This window comes from Chlamydomonas reinhardtii, chromosome 10 (assembly GCF_000002595.2).
Source record: "Chlamydomonas reinhardtii strain CC-503 cw92 mt+ chromosome 10, whole genome shotgun sequence".
In the NCBI taxonomy this organism is placed as follows: Eukaryota; Viridiplantae; Chlorophyta; class Chlorophyceae; order Chlamydomonadales; family Chlamydomonadaceae; genus Chlamydomonas; species Chlamydomonas reinhardtii.
In genome coordinates this window covers 603836-624688 of record NC_057013.1, presented here as the reverse complement: position 1 = coordinate 624688, position 20853 = coordinate 603836, and the positions used below count along the sequence as shown (strand labels likewise).

At 61.8% G+C, this 20853-nt stretch overlaps 1 protein-coding gene across 1 annotated transcript; it reads left to right on the top strand.

Annotated features, from left to right (window-relative positions):
• The first annotated feature begins 1327 nt into the window (after positions 1 to 1327).
• CHLRE_10g421900v5 (uncharacterized protein) lies at positions 1328 to 20853 on the top strand. The gene is made up of 38 exons (XM_043066487.1): positions 1328 to 2206; positions 2363 to 2460; positions 2630 to 2670; positions 2762 to 3311; positions 3636 to 3880; positions 4141 to 4236; positions 4372 to 4502; positions 4683 to 4907; positions 5005 to 5683; positions 5830 to 6076; positions 6232 to 6636; positions 6857 to 7001; positions 7129 to 7347; positions 7490 to 7930; positions 8097 to 8150; positions 8255 to 8341; positions 8530 to 8640; positions 8803 to 8859; positions 9043 to 9483; positions 9664 to 9828; positions 10085 to 10165; positions 10312 to 10349; positions 10653 to 10829; positions 10948 to 12819; positions 13034 to 13445; positions 13589 to 13842; positions 13992 to 14192; positions 14383 to 14479; positions 14637 to 15159; positions 15382 to 15562; positions 15799 to 15985; positions 16081 to 16138; positions 16309 to 17432; positions 17583 to 17614; positions 17775 to 17989; positions 18143 to 18194; positions 18321 to 18542; positions 18720 to 20853. Exons 1-38 carry the CDS (start codon positions 2092 to 2094, stop codon positions 19650 to 19652), a joined length of 11211 nt encoding a protein of 3736 aa, XP_042919884.1. The 5' UTR covers positions 1328 to 2091; the 3' UTR covers positions 19653 to 20853.

Here is a 20853-nt window from a genome sequence, read left to right as displayed (position 1 = left end):
AACGGCATGGTGGTGGAGCTTGTGTCCGCAGGTTTTGGCCGCCTTGGGGGACACGCCTAGGGTGGTCAGGAGTGGGACCAGGTTTGCGGGTATGGTACCAGTGACGCCTAGGGCGATGCACTCGGCGGGTGAGTAGTGGACGGTCCATCCAGCTTCTTCTAGGAGTTGTTTGAGTTCTTGGTGTTGTTGGGACTTCTCTTCTCGTTTGTGTAGGTGTTGGGAGTCAGAGCTGTATCCTATTTCAAGGATATAGATTGGTGTGCGGCTGCGGTTGCGGGGCGGCCGATAGTCTTCGCGTTGTGTCGTTGTAGTGTCGAGGGCGGGGATGAAGAGAATGTCTGGCCGGAGCCTGGCTATAACCTCTGGGGGTGTGCCATTACGGAAAAGCCAGGCGGGGGGTCTTTGGCCGGATGCATACTCGGGCAGGTCCGCAAGTGGGCCCGCGTCCATTACCATGTAGCCCCCGCCATAGCTTCCTTTGGAGATGCATTTAGCCACTCGCTGTACAGCTATGTTGTGGCGGTTGATGTATGCGCCTTTCATCTGCCGCTGAGAGCACCCTCCAAGGATATGCCCTCCTGAGTCGGGTGCCTCGCAAAGGGGGCACAACCCGTTTCCGCCCAGTCCATAACGGCGTTTGAGGGTGGCATTGAATAGGTAGCCGTATCTGGCATATAGGATTTGTTTTACCAGCCAGGGGTGGCGGGCGGGGCTGGCCAGGGTTAGGTTGCTTGATTGAGGGCACGCGCCATCTGCTGCGGCGGCCCAATTGTCGAGGACGGTTGTGCTGTCTGTGAATCCATGCTGTGCCCGCGGGGGTAGTGAGGACAGGACTCCCCTGTTCAGGTCGCTGATGTAAAAGTTGTCGGAGTTCCGTTTGGGCCACCATATGTTAGCCCAGGGCTCGTCAGGTGGCAGGTGCACCGCTTGGCTCATTGCGCCCGCGTCACGCTGGGCTACCAGGGCCGCGCCCTTGTCGGCCTCATCGTTTCCTGCCAGGCCTGTGTGTGAGCGTACCTTTAGGAATACGACAGGGAGGAGTTCGTCGGCACACTCGTTAAGTTCCTTGACAATGTCGCTGAGTAGGTTTTTGTGTTTGGACAGCGTCAGTTTCATTGGGTCGCTAATTGCTCTGCGTATAAGGTACAGTGAGACCAGCGAGTCACTGGCAATCACTAGCTTAGTCAGCCCCAGGAGTTGCGCGCGGGGGCGGTAGTGTCTTAGCGCAGCCAGGATGGCGGATAGTTCTGCGCGCTGAATGGTATTGGTGCTGTTCAGGCCGCCTGGTTCGATAGTTGAGGGAAGAGACGCATGATCAAAGTCAAAACAGAACCCACTAGACATTCAGGGCACGCGCGTGCGCGCGAACACGCAAGGCCTGTCCATCCAAGCTCCGCCGGCAGACCACGTGCCGACAACCCTGTGTACGGACTAGGCCACGCCGGCCACGCCGGCCACGCCCGTCTCCCCTGGTCACACTGGCGTCACTTCAGGCGCGACCGTCGCGAGTTGTGAGGGAAATGCGTATCGTAACGTGCTTCGAGCTCCACACATGGCACGCGCTCGGTGGCGCGGGCGAAAATCGTCGCTTCAAGGTCCAGACGCGGCTCAGCGACCCTAGGCTGCAGGCCACCGTATACAAGTGTATGGGTGTGTGTCACGGCCAGAAAATCCTGTTGGGACAACTTCTTGCAGTAAGCAGCCTTATTTATGCCTACATTCCACGAGGGCTCTGCTTGCGCAGGTCGGCACAATGTCAGACGGATGCGTCAGGATGTGTATTCCCTGAGTGGATTGCGCTCGCGTGCACTGAGCATATATAAGAGCTATTACACCGTTACTTGCAATCACTGCATGCCTTACCACGACTCAGGCGCGCACCGGCGAGCTCAACAAGCACGCTTACGCCCGCAGCTCCCTGTATAAACACTTCTTACAATTAATATTCACACACTCATTCAGCTTATACTCGTGGCATGCGGGGAGCTCAAGTTGCGGTCCCCCGTGCTAAGTGCTTCTCTTAGCTTGAGGTGCCAATGTCCGCTTCGCCATGAAAGAAGCCCATAAATGCCTGGCAACACGAAGAAGGCAATGCTCGGAAGGCCGGGGCTCGACGTGTGGCTCGTCATGAACCTCGTCGCTCTGAGCTGTGCTGTGATTGCAGCTCAAAACAATGTAGACGCCGGTTCATTAACCACACAAGAGGGTGCGGCCGGGAGTGTGCGTGGGCAGAGAACCTTGCCGTCACACAGACTACCCAGCTGTGCAGTCCGCCGGTTTTGTGAACTACGAACTTGCGGCCGTTTGAGCCCGCACTCCGCAGCCCGAAACGGATATGTTTGTATATGTGCCCATGCTGCAGGCAGCCAGACTACCTCCATCTACGCCACTGGCAGCGGCCCACATGACGGCGACCTGCGTCTGGTGGAGGGGCCGTCAACACTTGAGGGTCGACTGGAGGTGAGCGCTTGGCTGTGGCAAAACGAATGACCGGCAGGCAGGCAAGGTAGGTACCATGTATATGGGACGCAGGCGTAGAGTCACGTCAGTAAGCACCTTGTGATGGGTCGTTTAGTAAGGCAACGCAATGCCCTGCTTGCCGCCGCCGGCACTCCCGCCACCGCCGCAGGTGTTTTACAACGGCACGTTCGGTCTAGTGTGTGATGACAGGTGAGGTGGTGGCACGTGCGCACGGCGCGGTGAACGTAACCTTTGAGCCCCGTGCTTTAACCTACAAAAATCATGCGTGCGTGTGCCCCAGGTTCACAAACGCAGCAGCGGAGGTGGCGTGTCGCCAACTGGGTTTCTCAGGCGGACTGGCCTTGTGTTGCAGCCGATACGGTCCCCAGCAACAGGGACTCACAGGCGGGGTCGGCGGCGGTGGAGCCGCCACCTCCACCACCTCCACCAGCTCCGGCGGCAGCTCCGGTCCGGCGGGCAGCGGTGTCTTGCCGGGTGCCCCTGCCGCCTTCCATCTGGATGAGGTGGTGTGCGCGGGCAGTGAGGCGTCGCTGGCCGCGTGCGAGCACAACGCCTGGGGCTTTCACGACTGCGGCAGTGGCGAGGCGGTTGCGGTCCGGTGCTCGGCGCTAGCAGGAGCTGCCGCAAATAACAGCGCTAGCGGCACCAACAGCACCAACAGCAGTAGCGGCGTCGCGCAGCCGTACAGCAGCGTGGGGCCTGCGATCCGCTGCCTGGCCAGTGGGTCAGACCGCACGGGCAATTGTACGGACGTCGGCCCCGTGTACTTCTACTATGGAGGGGGCACCACGGAGGTGGAGTACCGCGTCTTGTACCGCTACGCAAACGGGGTAGGTGCACGGTGCCAGGCAGGCTTTGGCTGCAAAGGGATTGACGGGGTAAATGTGTGAACGAGCGAGAACGAGCAGGGATCTTTTGCTGTGCCACACCGGCCACCGAACCGGCGTCATGTGTAGGTTTCCTGACCCAAATCGGTCGATTAGTCATGCAGCACCTGAGCACCAGCACCTCCTCTCACTCTCCCTGCTCACTCCTAACCCTCTTTCACTTCATACACTGCGATACATCACTCTGTCCGCCCTGCTAAGCCCTCCCCCTTCTTAAATAATCATGAACGTAACCCCCCTTGCGGCCGGCCGCCACGACACATACAGGCGCACTCCTGCCCGGCCCCGCTGACGGTGAACGCATCCGCAGACGAATACCAGTTCAGCATGGTTGCCTGGGTCATGGACCGGGCAGTCCCGCCGCCCCCCGGGCGACACGCTTTCATGGTGCAGCGCCGCGGCCACATCGGCAAGCTGTACAATGTGGGGCCTGCCTGGCTGAAGGACCTGTGGATTGACGTGATGGAGACGGTGGATGACGGGTCCTTGGAACTGGTCGAGTCTATGGACAGGTGGGGAGGCGGGCGGGGGGCGGGCGGGGGGCAGCGTGCGTGTCAGGGTAGTGACGTGGGGTAGAGACTGGCAGCTGAGTTGCACGCACCGTGCAGCGTAACGTACAGATGCGGTGTGCGAGCAGCCGCAGCAGCTCACATGGAGGGCAGAGACGTGAAGGTGCCTGTCAACAAGCTGGATGGCCGGCAATCGAACAACGTGAGGCTGGCAACTGCAGATGTTACTGCTGCTGCACGTGCATGCCTCATGTCCGATGCAGAACCATGGGCTACGACCCGACCACTGGAAAGCTGGATGTGGCGGGTCCGGCAATTGCCGGGTGGCGGTGGAGGCACGGATCGGTTGGCCTGACCAGGTACGTCAACACGCGCGTAGGGAGCGGTGATGGGACTTGGCATCTATCCGCCCGCTGTGTGTGCATATGATACATGTGTGCCATCATATATCATGACACAGACCCTTGAACATGCCTAACCTCTTGGGCCCACAGTCTTTACGTCCCGGAAACCTTTCCCGAGTTGACGGCAGCCAGCGGTGCCGGCATCAATGCCACCTATCAACTGGTGTACGAAATGTCGTCAACCCAAGCCACGACGGACTTCCTCGCATACTCATACCCAGGTGACCTCGATGAATGGCAGCATTCCGTTTGCCAGCACACATACACGCTCTCGCGCCGCATCGCCAACACAATCATGCGTGTGTCTTTCCCTTGTGCTCTGACAGCACGGTAGTACGAAGGACCTAGCTAGCGCAACAACTGACACGCGCACGCCCGTGCTCCCCACCTACGCACCTCAGGCTCCCTGCGCTTCACCGTACACCACGCGCGCTCAAGCCCGCCGCTGCTGATCTACGTTCAGCTGGAAAGTGTGGTCCACCCCGCCACCCTTTCTGCGCTGCTGCTCCAACGCGTGGAGGGCGACTCGGTGTGGACAGTGGCACGGCTTCCGCCCGAGTCGGACGCGCTCAAACTGCAGCAGCAGACGCTCCTTTTCCGGGATGAGACGAACATCCAGGGTTGGGGTGAGTCACCGGACCTGACCCACGCGCGCACACATCTCCCTGTGACACGCTGTAACAATGCCACTTTTCATGGCCACCTTACTCATCATTACTACAGGCTGCCCGCCTTCTGCAGCAGCGACGCCAGCCCCCAGCTCAATGGGCATGACTAATGCTACTGGTGGCACCGGCACAGCCCTGGGCGGCGGCAACGGACTGGATGGGGCCAACACCACGACCGGGGCAGCTCCCTCGCCGCCGCCCCCAGGCCCCAGCAATGCTAGCAGCAGCAGTAACACAAGCGCCCAGCAACAGGCCGCAGCACACGCCTACTCATGCAGCCTGTTGCTCAGGGGTTGCAGCAATCAGACATCTCCGCGCTCGGCGGGCGCGACCGCCGCACCAGGCGCACCGCCCTGCTTTGCTGCGGCGGAGCTGCACTGCACATGGGCGGTGGCGCCCAACGGCACCCAGGGTGCAGCCACAGCAGGTGCGCCTGACGCGCCACGGCTCCAGGTGGAGGTGGGGCAGCAGCTGCTGCCCCACCTCACGTACAGCGGAGTGGACATCATCCCGCGCGCTGATGCGGCACCAGCAGTCGCGGATGCTGCAGGAGCCACAGCAAACAGCACCAACACCACATCGGCCGTTGGCAACAGCTCAGTGTCAACAGGAGCGCAGGATGTTTGGGACTGGGGCATCAGCATCCTTGGTCAAGCAGCGGAATCTGTGAAGCTGCAGCACTCGTGGATCAGTGATCTACCGCTGAGCCCCGCGGGGCCTTTGGTGGAGTGCAGGTAGACACGCATGGGTTCATACGTTCTGTACACACCTACCGGCATGCATGGGTGGGCATGCGCACTTGGCATGTGCCGTTATGCAGCCCAGCAACCCAATGCTCGCCTCGCCTAGTTACCTTTGCGCTTTATACCCTTCTTCGCAGGGAATGCGCGAGCGTGACCTTCCTGAATGTGACGCTGCAAGACCTCCTTGGGGGCGTGGCACAAGCAGCGGACAACAACACCAGTGCTTCAGACAGCAGCAGCGGCACGCTTGTGCAGCAGCAGCCGGCGGCGGTTGGCGCCGTGCTGGTGACTGGTGTGAGGGATGTGCACATGGAGGGCTGCACGTGCCAGCGCGTGACGGGCGCAACAGGCTGGGGCTGCTTGGCAGTGGAGCTGGCGGCGGAGGTGCGTGGGTGGGTGCGTGGGCCTGAATGGATGTGGTGCGCAGTCACTAGTGGAGGGTCAGAAACCGTGACGTGAATGGTATACAGGTGCCGTATGCTTTACGGGATGCGCCTAATATACACAAGCCGCTTGCCTTTCCTTCACCACAATGACAGGCCTCGGCGGCGGCCGGGACGGAAGGCTCCGACTACAGCCTGACCCTGGAGGACACACGCGTGCTGGACAACACCATGGTGCCAGCCGTCGCACCCGCCGCCGCACCAACGACCTTTGATGCCGCGCCGCCGCCGCCGCCGGGCGCGCCGACCGCTGCGGCGGCGGTGACCGCTTCTGTGGCGGCTCCTGTACGGCCTGTGGACGTCGTACTGCAGGCGCTTCTCAGCAGCGGCGGCGGCACCATGTCGCTGCTGTCTGACGTGGATGGGGCGACGGGGGCCGTGGTGGTGCTGCTGCGCAACGCCACCCAGGCGGCGGCGGTGGATATCCGCGTCCGGCGTTCCGACCTAAGCCGCAACTCGGGAGGCACGGGCTCGGTGCTCTTCCTAGGCCCCGGCCTCGAGGTGCGGAGCAGGGTTATGATTTATGGCGCATGTATGGGTTTACTGCGATGACTCGTGCGCTCCTTGCCCGCGAACGTTGGGGTCGGTGCGTGTGTGGGGGGGGGGGCAGCGCGTGCGGTATACGCGCCAGATGATGTGCAACCTATGTGCTTGCTTGCGTGCTGCGTGCGCGTTGCTCGTGTGATCACTCTGTCCCCATGCACGTATGCGAAATCCCCAGGGTGACATCGCGCTGGTCTCAACATCTGTGGGCTGCAACACAGCATCAGGCCATGGCGGCGCCTTCTGCACCATGGGCTTTCTGCGCAAGCTCGAGCTGACGCAGGGCAGCAGCCTCGACGGAAACAGCGCTCTCAATCATAAAGGTAAGCGACACACGCCACACCCTCAGAAACCTGAAAGCCTGAACCCTAACCCTAACCCAGGCTGACCGACACACAGCACAGCAAAAACTCATGAAGAGGTTTGATTGCATGTGTATGGCATCTGCAGGAGGCGTCATCTACGCGCCGCTTGGCTACGGGTTGTTAAGTCTTGATAAAAGCAGTGCCTCGGACAACATTGCTGCGGAGGGCGGCGTGCTGGCATCGGGTATGGCAGCGGGCGACGTGACCGTCACAAGCGGAAGTCGAATGGACAACAACACAGCACAGCAGGCGTGTTCAATTGTTTGCGGATGGGTGGCAACTGGCTTGCCGCCAGCGCATTATGGTGAGGATGCACTCGCTCACTGCGTTAGCCATGTGCCCCGTGTCCGCGCGGCGTGCGCTTGCTATCCCTCCCTGTGCCGCCGAGGCGCATTATTGTGGTGTGACGCTCGTTGTTCTCCACACGTGCCTGTGCATGCACGCAGTGGGCGCAAACGTGACCGTCCGTGCGAGCTCCATCAGCCACAGTAAAGGTGGATGGCGTGTGTTCTCCTTCTTCATGATGTGGAGCCTTGTGGTAGCCGACAGCGTCATGGACGGCAGCAATGTGTCATTCGTACACGTGGGGTGGTACCCTGAAACTCCCGGATACGACCGCAGCGTCCACAGCGTTCACATCGAGAGGTCGCGCTTTGTGAACGGACATGACCTATTCTCGGGAGCGATCACCGACTTCTCAGTAAATGTTTTTGAGTTGCGCATCATAGACTCCGTGATTGATCGAAACTCGGTAACCGGGGCTAGCGTGGTGATCACGGGTTATTACTACGGCAGCATCGTCTTCCGCAACACCAGCATTTCGGACAACATGATCAACCGCACCGATGCCTCTTGGGGCGCCGTACTTTCGGGGATTGCGGCGGCAGGTGTGTCATTGGGGTATTTCGTGTGCGTTTGGCCGTGCATTTTGCTTGGGCGATGCATTTTACCAGCAGCAGCTGCAACACGTGCTATCCCACCATCCATATGTGCTTGCATGCCTGCTTTCAAGTGGCTAGCTGTGCGCCTGTGTGCGTGACGACTGCTGCGCAGGTGACATCACATTCGAGGATGTTGTTATGCGGAACAACACAGGCGGGCGATACGGTATGTCAAGTATATGCTCTTCCTTTCCAACCTTTCCAGTGTGCGTGCTTGTGCTCACCATTATTCATGCAATCAAACGCATCCGGTCGCACGCACTCATGCAGGCGGTTTTAGCATGGCGTACTTGAGATCTCTGACCATTCGGGGTCCCCGAACCGTTATGGAGGACTTCGCAAAGGGTTTCTTCTACGGTAGGTGGCCGGCGTTGTGAGGCATGTACGGCATTTGTACGGCCATCACTGGGGGTGTGCGTGTCTTGTGCGTGCGGTCGTCTGGTGACTGTGTCAACAGACACGCACGTGCGTGACGCTTTGTCTCTGCTTACTGCCAACCCATTCAGCCTGTTGCAACTCAAGGTGTGCCCCCTTGCCTGCTGCAGTGGAACAGAACGTTGAAGCCATCACCATTGCAGATGGTGCGTTAGTCAGAAACAACATTGACACCAGCGGCGTCCGGAGCGGGGGTTTCATCCAGATCGCACAGAACGCTGGTAAGCGAGCGGCTTCTGGGCCTGCATCATCTATCTGTGGGTGAATGTTAATGGGATCCATGATCGATGGCAGTGACGGTCGTGGGCAAGCTAAACAGTGGATTCGCCTCTCAATCGAGTCCCTCAACGGAGTCCCTACCTGGGATGCCCCCACCTCGGCAGGTGACATCACTATTGACAATGCCACGCTCCTGGATAGCATGGCTGGAATCGCCGGAGGTGGGCGTGTATGTGCGAGGGGATAGAGATGCCGCTGGTGCCGCCTGTTTAGGCATTCTAGACTACCGTATTCGCCTCATTGCACATTGCATACCGATAGCATGTGATGGCTCGGCGTCCTCGGGTGCTGGGACTGTCCCCTCTGTAACATCCGCATTCATACCGATGTATGTTTTTCCACAGGCTTCATTACTATCGGCAATGACGTGCTGGGTAGCATCCGCATCAGCAACGCACACATTGAGGGCCACACCGCTGGCAACGGCGCGGGTGGATTCATGGCGGTAGGCGGCAGCGTGCAGGGCGTCGTGGAGATCAACAACAGTCGCATCTGCAACTGTCAGGCGAAGACGTCCGGCGGGGCGCTCTACGTCCAGTCTGGCGTCTTCGGTGGGATCTTCCTGGGGGCAGGAGCCACACTGTGTGGCAATAAGGCTGTCACCGGAAGTGGCGGCGCGATCGCCGGCGGATTCACGGTCCCTGTGGTCGCCGTGAGCGATGGCGCCCAGCTTCTGGAGAATGAGGCGGAGGTGGACGGCGGTGCGGTGTGGTCGTCCGGGCTGATCGGAAACATTACCATCAGTGCCGGTGGGCGTGTGGCGGCAAACAGGGCCGCCGGAAATGGTGCGTGGCTCGGTGGCGGGAACGAATGGGGTGGTGCGTGCGCAAGGGGTGGCACGTTAAAGGCGGCTGCAGGCTGCCGGGGATACTGGAAAGATTGGGGGCTTGCTTGCAACAATGGCCATGCCCTCGCAGTGGTCAGCCTTGTGCGTGCTCACATGTGGTGCGCATTGCGGCACACAGGCGGGGCCTTCGCCGCCGGCTTCATCGGCGGTGTGGAGCTGCGGGACGGCGGGGAGGCAGTTGGCAATACCGCGGGTGTGGATGGAGGGCTGGCGTGGGCGGACCGCCTGACGTCATTCTGGCTGCGGGGCGGCTCGGCCACATCCAACACGGCTGGTAACTCAGGTAGTACCGCAGTCTCATTCATCGATAGTCTATTAGCAACAATGGTGAAGACGGCGGCGCAGATGCAGGCCGCGTTCGCGTTCAGGCTGCCGGGCGCTAAGAAGCCGCGACTGCTGCTGCATGGTCCCTGTACAGCCGAGCTACTCTTCCGTGGCCATTTCTTACACGCACACGCACTCACTTCCCCTCCCCTCCCGTGCCCTCCCCTCCGCTCGCTTCCTCCCTCCCCTCCCGTGCCCTCCCCTCCCCTCCGCAGGCGGCGTGCTAGCTGTCAACACGCTCCCGGACTTTGTGGTACTAGATGGAGCTGTGCTTTCAGACAACCGAGCCAAGCAAGGTGCGAGGCGCCATGCAGAGGGAGGCACCAAGCTGAATGATCGTGGCTGCATTTTGGTCACAAGTCTGAGCGCTTATCATTGAAAGATCGTGGCTGCACATGGGCCACGGGTCTGAGCACTTATGGCATGCCATTTCCTGGTGCAGGCGCTGGCGGCGCCATAAGCGTGAGCATCCCGGTTCCGGTGAGTGCGCATGGGCGTGGGGGAGTGGACTCGAGACGTGTCCGTGCTAGCAGTTTAAAGAAGGCATGGGATGCTGACCCCAGGGCCAGATCCCGCGTATTACTCCCGCGTTCGCACAGAACTGGGTAAAAGATTGGCACAAATCGGGAGCCACAAAAAACTACTAGTATCCTGTAATACGGTAACACCGCGCCTGGGCGCGCAAACATGTATGGACACGTTGTTGCCTGTATGTTGCGGGGTCGCGGTATGTAGCTTCGGACTCTCGCTCAAGGTGCCCGGCTGTCATGCGTGCATGCACAGGGATCGCCGCTGCTGTCCCAAGTGGTGCCTTCGGGCCAAGCGCTCGTCAACATCACAGGAGGCTCAGTCTTCTCTGGCAATTACGCCTACATGGACGGGGGCGTGATCAGCATTGCTGCAGAGGAACGTGGCAATGCCATTGATGCAGTCAGCAACGCGCCTCGAATCCAGCTAAGCGTGAGTGGTGTACGGGTTCCACCGCACGCGATCTGCAGTGGGCTTCAGGCTAGCTCACTTGTTCCTTCCTCAATCCTCACAACTGTACTGCTCTTTTCTCTGCTGCTGCCATTTTCAGGTACACATGGAGGCCAGTACCTTCCTAATCAACACGGCGGGTGGCGCGGGCGGGGCTCTGTTTGTGTCGGCCCCAGCCCTGGGCGCCGTCCGTGTGGCCATCACTGCCTCCAAGTGCCGCTTCACACGCAACACGGCCGGTTCCTCCGTGTTTGAGCGCGGCAGCACCACTGACAGTGGCTGCGGCGGCGCAGTGGCAGCCACGTCCACGCCCAAGTACCGGGCCATGGCCGTGCTGGAGGCGGCGCAGCTGCAGCAGCAACAACAAGAGGCCGCCGCCGCCGCAAATGGCGGCAGCAGCAGCAGCAACAACAGCAGCAGCAGCACTAATGGGAGCCCTGAAGCAGCAGCTCTAGCGTACCTGGACAGTGCCTGCAGCTTGCTGGTGTCGGGCTGTGTGTTTGAAGACAATGTTGCCCTTAGCAATGGCGGTGCCGTGTCGGTTGTGTCCTGCCCCGCCCGGGTGGACCGCTCCTCGTTCGCTCGGAACGCCGGCAAGTCAGGTGGCGGCCTGTCCAGTCGGGTGGAATCCCAGGAGGCCGTCAGCGCGACGCCTGCTACGACAGAACAGCAACAGCAGCAAACTCGGCGGCGGGCGCAGCAGCAGCAGGTGCTGCTGCAAAAGCCCTCGGAAAGCAACCCATGGCTGCAGGTGTGGGACTCGAACTTTGCCAACAACACGGCCACAGGCCCCTGCGGTGGCGGCGTGCACGTCGAGTTTGGGCGGGGCGAGAGCGCGCGCATTGCCCGCTGCTACTTTAGCGGCAATGCCGCGCCGTTGGCAGGGTCCGGCGGCGCCGTGTGCCTGCAAGCCCTGGGCAGCAGTGGGCGGGCAGAGGTGGCCGACTGCAATTTCAGCGGGAACTCAGCCGCGGAGCTAGGCGGAGGCGTGCTCGCGGAGCTCGCAGGCAGCGGCGGCGGCGGCGGCGGCCACCACCTGCTGCTGTCGCGGCTTGTGATGAGCGCGGATGCGGCAGGCAGGGCCGGCGGCGCTGTGGCCCTTGCGTCCGTCTCAGCGTCATCCGTGCTGGCTCTCCAGGACAGCTCCATCTCTGGCTCCTCCGCCGCACAAGGTGGTGCAGTGTACGCCCAGTGCCGGGTTGGCAGTAGCAGTAGCAGCAGCAGCAGCGCGGGCACAGCGGGCACAGGAGCAGCCGCAGCAGGCGGCTGCAGCAGCGGAGTCGGATACGACGTGTTGCGCATGGACAACACCCGCATCTCGCAGTGCATGGCGCGGGCAGGCAGCGGCGGCGGCTTGTATCTGGCTGCGGGCACCACTGCCCGGGTCCGTGACTGCGCGTTCACTGCCAACACAGCCTCGGCGTCGGGCGGAGGTGTCCGAGGCACGGACTGCGCGCGACTGAGCCTGGAGCGCGTGTCGGTGCGGGGCGGCAGCGCCGACCAGCTGGGAGGAGGCGTGGCGTCCACGTGTGCGGAGCTGCTGGTGCTGAACGGCAGCAGCATCGTAAACAACTCGGCGCTCACAGGCGGAGGGCTGGCGCTGTCGGGCCCAGCTGCAGCCGCCACGGCTGACGGGACGTCGTCGCGCCCGGCAACAGTGACCATCACAGATGCAACCATAGCTGCCAACAGCGCGAGCCCCCTAGCTGCCGGTGGCAGTGGCAGTAACAGCAGTAGCACTGGAGGGCGTCAGGCAGTCTACGTGCGTTACGGGGGGCACGGAGGCGGGGCGTTTGTTGCCGGGAACGTGTCGGTGCTTCTTCGGGATGTGGACATGTCCGTCGGCAACCTCGCGGTGACCGGGTCAGCGGTGGCGTCCACACAGCAGGGGTGCTTGCCCGGAGCAGCCGGCGGCGATGACGCGTGTGCGCAGCAGCTCGTCCTGCAGGATGTACGGCTGCCAGCTCAAGAGGTGCGCAGGGGCATGGGCGTTACCGGTGCTCGTTCACGTGCATGTGAACGTGGCGCAGCCAGCCTTCGCTATCAGCACTGCGCGGAGCGGAGCATACCGTAGCGGTGCTTCCTTTTTCCGTGTGTGCATGTTTGAACGCGCGCGCACTGCGGTAGTAGTGACCCACGTGAGTACCATTCCTGTACATGTGCTTGCTTTTTCCTCACACCCGCAGACGCCATCTGTTTGGCTGCAAGACACAAGTGCTCGGGCGCTGCGTGTCAACTGCAGCGGCCTCGCGAGGTTAAGCAACGTACCCGCACCTGCAGTGCAAGCGCCATGCACAGCCGCAGCGGCCGCCGACACCAGCAGCAGCAACGGCACGGCGGCATCTGACCAGCTTCTGCGGGCGTGTTTGCTAGAGCAGCAGCTTGGGCAGTGTGTCGTGGCGCCGACCGTGGAGCTCGTTAGAGACCAGATAAGCCCTGCGACATTTAGCGCTCTGAGCCTTCTGGATGCGCCGCCCACCCACATGCGGCTTGTGTCCGGGCTACAGTCGTCAGATGGGTGGCTGGAGTTAAGCGCGGGCACGGCCTTCCAGCTCGCTGTGCAGATCTTCAACAGCCTTTCTCAGCCGCTACATACGGGTACGTAGGACGGAAGCAGCACGCTTACGGTATGCTGACGCACTTCGCTCCTGAATGCTCCTACTCTTACTCTGTTGCACGTTTCCTGACGCTCTCTCCCCATTTGCTGCCGTTCCTCCAAACCAATCCTCCCGCCCGCCCAGACACAATGGAGTGGAGCATCGCAGTCAGCATCCGGCCGCTGCGGCTCCCCACCAACAACGCCACCAGCATCGAACGCCCCTGGAACGATCCCAACCTGGCGAATCTGGATCCGGATCCGGCGGCGGGCGGCTCCCTGACAGCCAACGTGGTGGGCGGGGTGGCCACGTGGCCTCGCCTCAAGGTCCGGGGCTGGGTGGGGCCTTACGAGCTCATCTTCCGGGCCTTCAGCCCCAGTGATGCAACCCTGTACCAGGTGCGCGCGCAATGCCGGGCACCGGTATGTTTTATTTGCTGGGTTGGGATAGGCTGTTTGAATCGGTTAGCGCTCATCAATCTCGCTTCGTGCAACGCCCAACATCCATACCGTTCTTGGTCATTCACGCTGTCCATCCCGACCTGTAGGTATCGGACTTGGCAGTGCGAGCCCGCATCCTGCCATGCCTGGAGGGCGAGGCTCTGGACCTGAGCTGGGCGCAGCAGTCGTGGGGGCAGCCCTCCTGGGTGTCGTGCGCCAGGTGCAGCGGCGGCACCTTCACTCTGTGGCGCGACACGCGGCCCGCCCTGTCCGACGTGGATAGCCCCAACTACATGCAGCAGATGAAGGTGTGTAGTTGATTGGCCATGTACGGTACTAAGAATGCAGCAGGCGAGGGTTGAGTGGCGTGGGAACGCATGATGGGGATTGTTTGATGCACCGTGATTGGGATTGGTTGGATGCTCACCATCAGGCCCTTCAATCAACCCGCGTCCTGAACCCTGCTGCATGGCGGCCGGCTGCTGATGTGCGGTGCAGGAGCTGTCCCAACACGCGGCAGCCTCCCAGGCGGCTTGCCAGCGGTGCCCCAACAACGCCATCTGCCCCGGCGGCCGTGTCGTTGTGCCCAACCCAGGTGCGTGCGGGCACGAGAGCGCGAGACACGCGGGCACATTGCTTGGCTGGATGCGGATTGCCAGCAGTCAACCGCTGATGACACGTGCTTCCAAACACACACGCTACCCTGCTAACTACTCCATCCGCCGCCATTCGCTCCGCTGAATCCCACGCAGGCTACTGGCACTCGGCCCCGGACTCCGCACTGCTGCACCGCTGCCCGCAGCAGGCAGCGTGCGGCAACCCAGTGGATGCCAACCGCTGGCCTGACGTGCAGCGCGCACTGAGCACCGCAGCCTCCACCCTGATCAGCGCCAACGCATCCCTCAGCACCACCCTCGGCGCCCTCAGCACCCTCAGCAGCAGCAATGGCCTGGATGGCCCGGGCTATGACGCACGATCAGAGTGGCTCATCGCCTGCCAGCAGCTTCGGGGCTCTCTGGCCGTAGCCGGCGGCGGTTCCAGCAGCAGCAGCAGCAGCAGCAGTATCAATGCCAACGCGCTCCAAAGCGGAAACGCAGCCCACGGCAGCTTGGTGGCGCTGACACCAGACACGGTGGCTGCGGCGTGTGGCGGCAGTAGCAATGACACGGCTGGCGGTGGCGGCTACCTCGGGCTGCAGTGTGCGGAGGGCTATGCCGGCAACCTGTGCGCCACATGCACACCTGGGTACTTCCTGGACTCGGAGCTCAGCTGCTCGTGAGTAGTAGTCAAGCAGGGATCGGTGGAAGCGATGGCGGGCAATGTTCCGTACATTGCTTTTGTCATGCGTGCTGCTGGCGAGCGAGCAGCATTACTGGGCGAATCATGAGGTGTTTGTACCCAGTCGGTGTAGTGTCGCTAGCCGCCTGGGCTCACACAAGTGCAGCACGGCCGCTCATCATTGACACGTTCCTTCCTGCTGACGCCCGCTTCGCACAGGCCATGCCCTAGCCTCGGCTACACAATCGTGATTGCCATCCTAGCACTCATCGGTACCACCATGCTCATTCTCTACACGAGCTACGTCACATTTGAGGAGCAAATCATTCTGTCCCGAACCGCTAGCAACAGCCTGCACAAGCCCAACGAGAAGGAGACGTCTGCGGCCGACATTCTCAAGGTGGGTGCTGAACTACTGTTGTGTGCTCTTTCTTCATGATGCCGGCGACTTCTTTCCCTCGTGTCCGGATGCCTTGCTTAGGCCTAAGGGCCGTGCGCTACCCGCAACGCGTTATGATACATAAGGGGGCGTCGCAATGTGCTTTCGAGCACCAGCAATCATTATGAGACTCCAAACCAAACCATTCACATTTCGCCCATGCGCCCTTTCTGCCAACGCAACAACGCAACACACAGGTCCTGATTGTGCACGTCCAATTCTATGTCATCGTCACCCGCCTGGCAATCCCCTACCCCGACTCTGTGTCGCGTCTCGCGGCCGTCACCACCGCCATCACGGGCAGTGAGAACGCGTTTGTGTACAGCCACGCGTGTTTCGTGCCAAGACTCAACCCTGAGTGGCAGGCGCGCTCCCAGCTGGCAGGTGCGTGGTGTGTCCGCTTGAATGGTGTGACGTGTGACCGGTGCAGTTGCCCACAGCCCGCTGACTCAAAGCTCGTGTTACCGCCCTGCGTGCAGGCGCGCTCATCACGCCGGTACTGGTGCTGTCGCTCAGCCTCCTGATTTGGCTTCTCCGGCAAGTGCCTGTACCTGTGTGGTCAGCCTGCTGGTTGCATAACATACATGAAGTCGCAGAATCCACCTCGCACAATCTTTCCTGATGGCAATCTCCGCCGGCTCATTGCTCCACGCACTATCCGCTTGCCCATGACCCCACACACATGCCCTTGCCGTGCCTGCCCACAGTCGCACTGTGGCCAAGTGCCTGGCGCACGCTCCCTCGCGCAACGCGAATCGGCTGCAGCTGACCCATAGCTTCTCGTCCTCTGGTGGAGGGCTGGAGCCGCGCAGCAGTGCCGCCGCCGCCCCCGCATTCCGCCAGCCGTCCCCCGGAACAACGATAGACGAGGAGCCGCTCGCCACGCCCACGGGTTCTGTTGTGTCAGCGCTGTACACCGCAGCGGCGTCGGTTGCTGCGGCGGATCCCTCCCAGCGCCTGCAGACCATGCAGTCACTGCAGCACCAGCCGCACTTCACGCTCAGCAGTCGCTTCTCGGAGGGCGGCGGCGGCAGCACCCTCGGGAGTGCCGCCGTCGCTCAACGGGCGGTTGGGGGCTTGCTGTCCACGGCCGCCTCCCTGCGCCTTATTGTCGCCACGGACGGCACGGGGGTTGTGGACTTTGCAGATGAAGACGACTGCACAGACGAAGCTCCGGAGCCCCCTGCGGCGCCCCAGACGGAGCCGATCCCGGAGCCCCTTGCGGGGGCAACTCCGTCATCCGTGCCCTTCGACGACCCACGCAGCCACGGCTGCAGCAGTAGCGGCGAAACAGCAGATGAGCACACGCGCAGCGGCAGCCACGCGCAGAGTGCCCGAGGCGCAAAGGATGCGGACGCGGCCCCGCCTCTCTCCGCCGCGTCCTCCATGCAGAGGCGGCGCACGCAAGACGCGGCTGCCTCTGTCGCTGCGACACAGCGCGACCTCCGCATGAGCGCCAATGGCATGCTGCCCGCATCCGCCTTCGCGCTCGCCCAGGCGCCCAGCCTGCGGGGGCGTCTGTCCCTCTTGCGCTCAAAGGACAGCAGGCCGCAGACGCCGCGCGCGCCCCTCGCCACCTCTCCCTCGCTGCGCCCCGTGGGCAGTGGCAAGCTGCAGACCGCGCTGTCCAACATCAGCCGAATTTCGGTGGTGGCTGGGATTTCGGAGAGCTTCCAGAAGAGCGGCGTCCGGCGGCTGTTGTCCCAGCTAGACGCCAGCTTGAAGCTAGGGGAGCAGCTGCTGGTGGTGCTGATGATTGGCGTGTTCATCGTGTACCCGGGATGGGCCAATGCGGCACTCAGCGTCTTTACATGCTACATCATCGACGACGGTGGGTGGTTGTGGGCTGGTGGATGGGCGGGTTGGGGTGATGGGGGACTGCTGCCGGGTTTGGTGTGAGGGTGGGCGACCAGGTGCGGTTTGCCGTACGGTTAACCGCTGCATGACCTCCCCGTGGACACACGCTTGTTTTCCTACGCAGGCTCCACGGGCCTCTTCCCCGAGCGGCAGCAGGTGAGAGGGATGAAGAGTACTACCTGTACTGCCTGGGCATGCATGCCGCAGCAGCGCCACTGACGGCGGATAGAGCACACGCACCGCAAGCCCCGCAGTCCCACGCACGGACGCTTTCTTGCTCCCTCTTAACCGCACGTGCGTCAACCACCACACACAGGCCACGTGGCCGTACGGGTACTGGATCCGAGATCACAACCTGCAGTGCTACAACGGCACCCACCTGCGTGTGTACGTGCCGGTGGGCGTGGTCGCGTTCGTGGTGCTGTGCCTGGCGCCGCCCGTGGCGTCTTTCGTCATACTGTGGCGGCGCCGCAAGCAGCTGACGGAGCCGCAGGTCCAGCTGCGGTACGGGTTCCTGTACAGCCGCTACAAGTGAGTTGCGGGATTAATGTGGATAAATGTGTGCTGGCTAGCCATGCCTTGCTGCAAACCTGCAGCGCTCCATCTCAGCCAGCATGCAGGGGCCGCCGCGCACCCTCTCAACCACGCGCGTCACGCACCGCGTGCTTCCTCCCATGCACGCAGGCGCCGCTTCTGGTACTGGGGCAGCGTGCAGATGGTGCAGCAGCTGCTGCTGGTGAGCTGCTCGTACGTGGGTTGCTTTTGGGTGGGCTTGAACAGCGGCACGCGTGCACGCAACCTGAACGTACTCATTCCGCCCTCCGATCTGGCTCGTGTGTGCGTGTGTGCGTGCCTAATGCAGGTGGCTGTGGAGATGTTTGGGCGCGCCCTCACCCAGGTGGACCAGCAGATTGCGGTGCTGCTGGTCACATTCACGCTCATGGCGCTCGTCAACATGGCCTGCTCGCCCGCAAAGAGCCGCCTGCTGACGCTCCTTGATTTCTTCTCCCTAGCCGTGCTGATCCTGACGCTCTCCCTCAGTCTCTTCTTTGTCACGGAGGCGCCCCTGGAGCGCTCTCAGGCGGTGAGTTGATTGATTGCAGTTGCGCGGAGCCTTACTCTGCTGCTCGCACCTGTCGTAACCGCTGTCACAGCGTGTCGCAGGCAAGTCATGTCTTTTTAGAGTACACACCTACATTTTCATGGCACTAATCACCCCGGCCCTCGCCCACCTGCCGCCACCCGCCCTCCCCACCGCCAGGACGCCGTGGGGGTCCTCATCATCGCCATCAACGCCGCCCTGCTGCTGTCCTTCGCCGCGCTGCTGCTGCGCCGCACCTGGATGGCGCTGCAGGACAAGCTGGACCAGCGGCTGCGCAAGGTGTGGCGCCGCGTGGCCACCTTCAACAGCGTGCGAGAGGGCGCGCAGGAGGTGTGCGTGGAGGCGCTGCCGCCGCACGGGGGGCACCAGCACCAGCGCGACCCCGATGGCGGCGGCACGCAGGCGGCGGCAGCAAGCGCTGCTGTGGGCGCGCCGCCACCACCACTGCAGCCGGCAGCGTCGGGGCCGCTTCTACCGCAGTCGCACTCCCTTGCATCGCCCGCAGCGGCAGTTGCCGCACAGGCAGCAGTTGCATCGCCAGCAGCAGCTGCCGGTGGTCGGACGCGGGAGGGGCCGCTGCTGCCGCTGCCACCCAGCGCGCTGCCTGGCCGCCTCAAGGTCATGCGTGTCGGGTCGCCGCTCATCCACAACACAACACACACGGCGGGCGCTGCTCCTGCGCGCCCCTTGTCGCCTGCGTCCTCTACCTCCCTGCACCCGCAGCCATCGTCAACGCTGGCCCCGCAGAGCTCATTAGGCCAGTCCCGCTCTACCCACTCTTGGTCGACATCGCAGCCGCCCTCTCAGCCCCCCTCCCAGCCCCCCTCCCAGCCGTCCTCGCAGTCCCCCTCCCAGCCGTCGTCGTCCCAGACTGGCGCCGGCGGGCGGCGGCCGTCAACGGCCAGCCCTCAGCCGCTGCGCGCAGCAGTACAGGCTGCCGCCGTACACCAACAGCCGGGGCCGCAGCCGCTGGCACAGCCGCCTCTGCAGGCGTTGTTCCGCCAGGCTGGCAGTGACGGTGCTCGTGCAAGGCCCGCAGACCAGGACCCAACGCCCTTCGCGCTGCTCCAGCAGATGGACTCCATGTTTTAGTGAAAGTGCCGATGGTTCGATGCGTGGGTTGTGCCACTGTCCTGCAGTGTTGGTGGCCCCCCCAAAAAATGTGTCAGGTTGCAGGCTCGCACGCGCACAGCTAAAACTGTAGAAATTGTTGAATCATGCTGAAGACACGACCGGCATACTGCTGAATCATATTCGAGGCTTGATGGGGTGCAGGGGCAAATGCGGGGTATGACTGTTTTGCGCGGTGATATGCTTGATTAAGCTCCCTTCTCCTTTCATGTGTGAGACTTGCTACTGTTTCTTGTGTTCTGCTCCCTGCATCAACGATATGGATCAGCGCTTGTTATTGTGAGGGTTACTTTCCATGGGGGCCATGGTCGAAATGCTGCGTATGGCATAAGTGAGTGTAGGGGCGGTTACCTAAATGGTATGCGCGCGCCGCGACATTGAATAAGGTGGGTTCATGAGCCGCACGAGCGCGCAGCGTTGTGTGATGTATAAGGCGAAGTGGTTCCTGGATAAATTTGGGTGTGCAACCCTGGTGCCTGGCTTTGGTTAGGCTCGTGTGTTCATTCATGGTTCCCTTCATGGTTCGAAGCAACGTGGTTGCACTGTATGGTGTCGTGTGGCATTGCGTGTGCGTGGTTGTCTTGCAGGACGTGCAGGACGTCTCTCGCTCTTCTCGCTGCTTGGTCCAACCGTTGCAGCTGTTGAGGTTGAGGCAGCCTGAGTCATGGCGCACACGAGTGACGCGCCTGAACGTGCCGAGTGCGAAATGCTTAGGCAACAAGCCATGTTAGCGGAGTGCTGTCGAAACATGTATCACATAGTGCATGTTATCCCTTTTGAAGCACACAGATGCCTTGTGAGGTTTCGGCTTTGCTGTTGGCCGATTGCAGCTAATAGAGACCACCTAGAAATGCCAGGCTTTGCCCCCTCTGCAACAAAGGAGTAGAGGATGAACGGCATGTTTTGCTTAAGTGTGAAGCGTACACGTGTGTCAGATCAACGTACGGTATCAGTTCTGATTCAATGCAGCAGGTTATGCAAGGTGGCTTGCTGCGTAGTGGCTTAAGTTGGCTTGCTGCATGCGTGGTATTTGGTCTAAGGGCTGTCTTTTGATTAGGCAGAACCGTCTTGATTAGGCAGAACCACGACGGTGCACACGGTGTGCAAGGCGTAACTGACAATCCAGTTCCAGGAGACGAGGGGCCCTTGCGGCTCGGTTAGT

Coding starts and splice junctions, on each gene's coding strand:
- CHLRE_10g421900v5 (XM_043066487.1), top strand. CDS start 2,092: ATGCTCGGAAGGCCGGGGCTCGACGTGTGGCTCGTCATGAACCTCGTC. Junction 15,986..16,080: donor GGCGCGCTCCCAGCTGGCAG/GTGCGTGGTGTG, acceptor CCCTGCGTGCAG/GCGCGCTCATCACGCCGGTA. Junction 16,139..16,308: donor CTCCTGATTTGGCTTCTCCG/GCAAGTGCCTGT, acceptor GCCTGCCCACAG/TCGCACTGTGGCCAAGTGCC.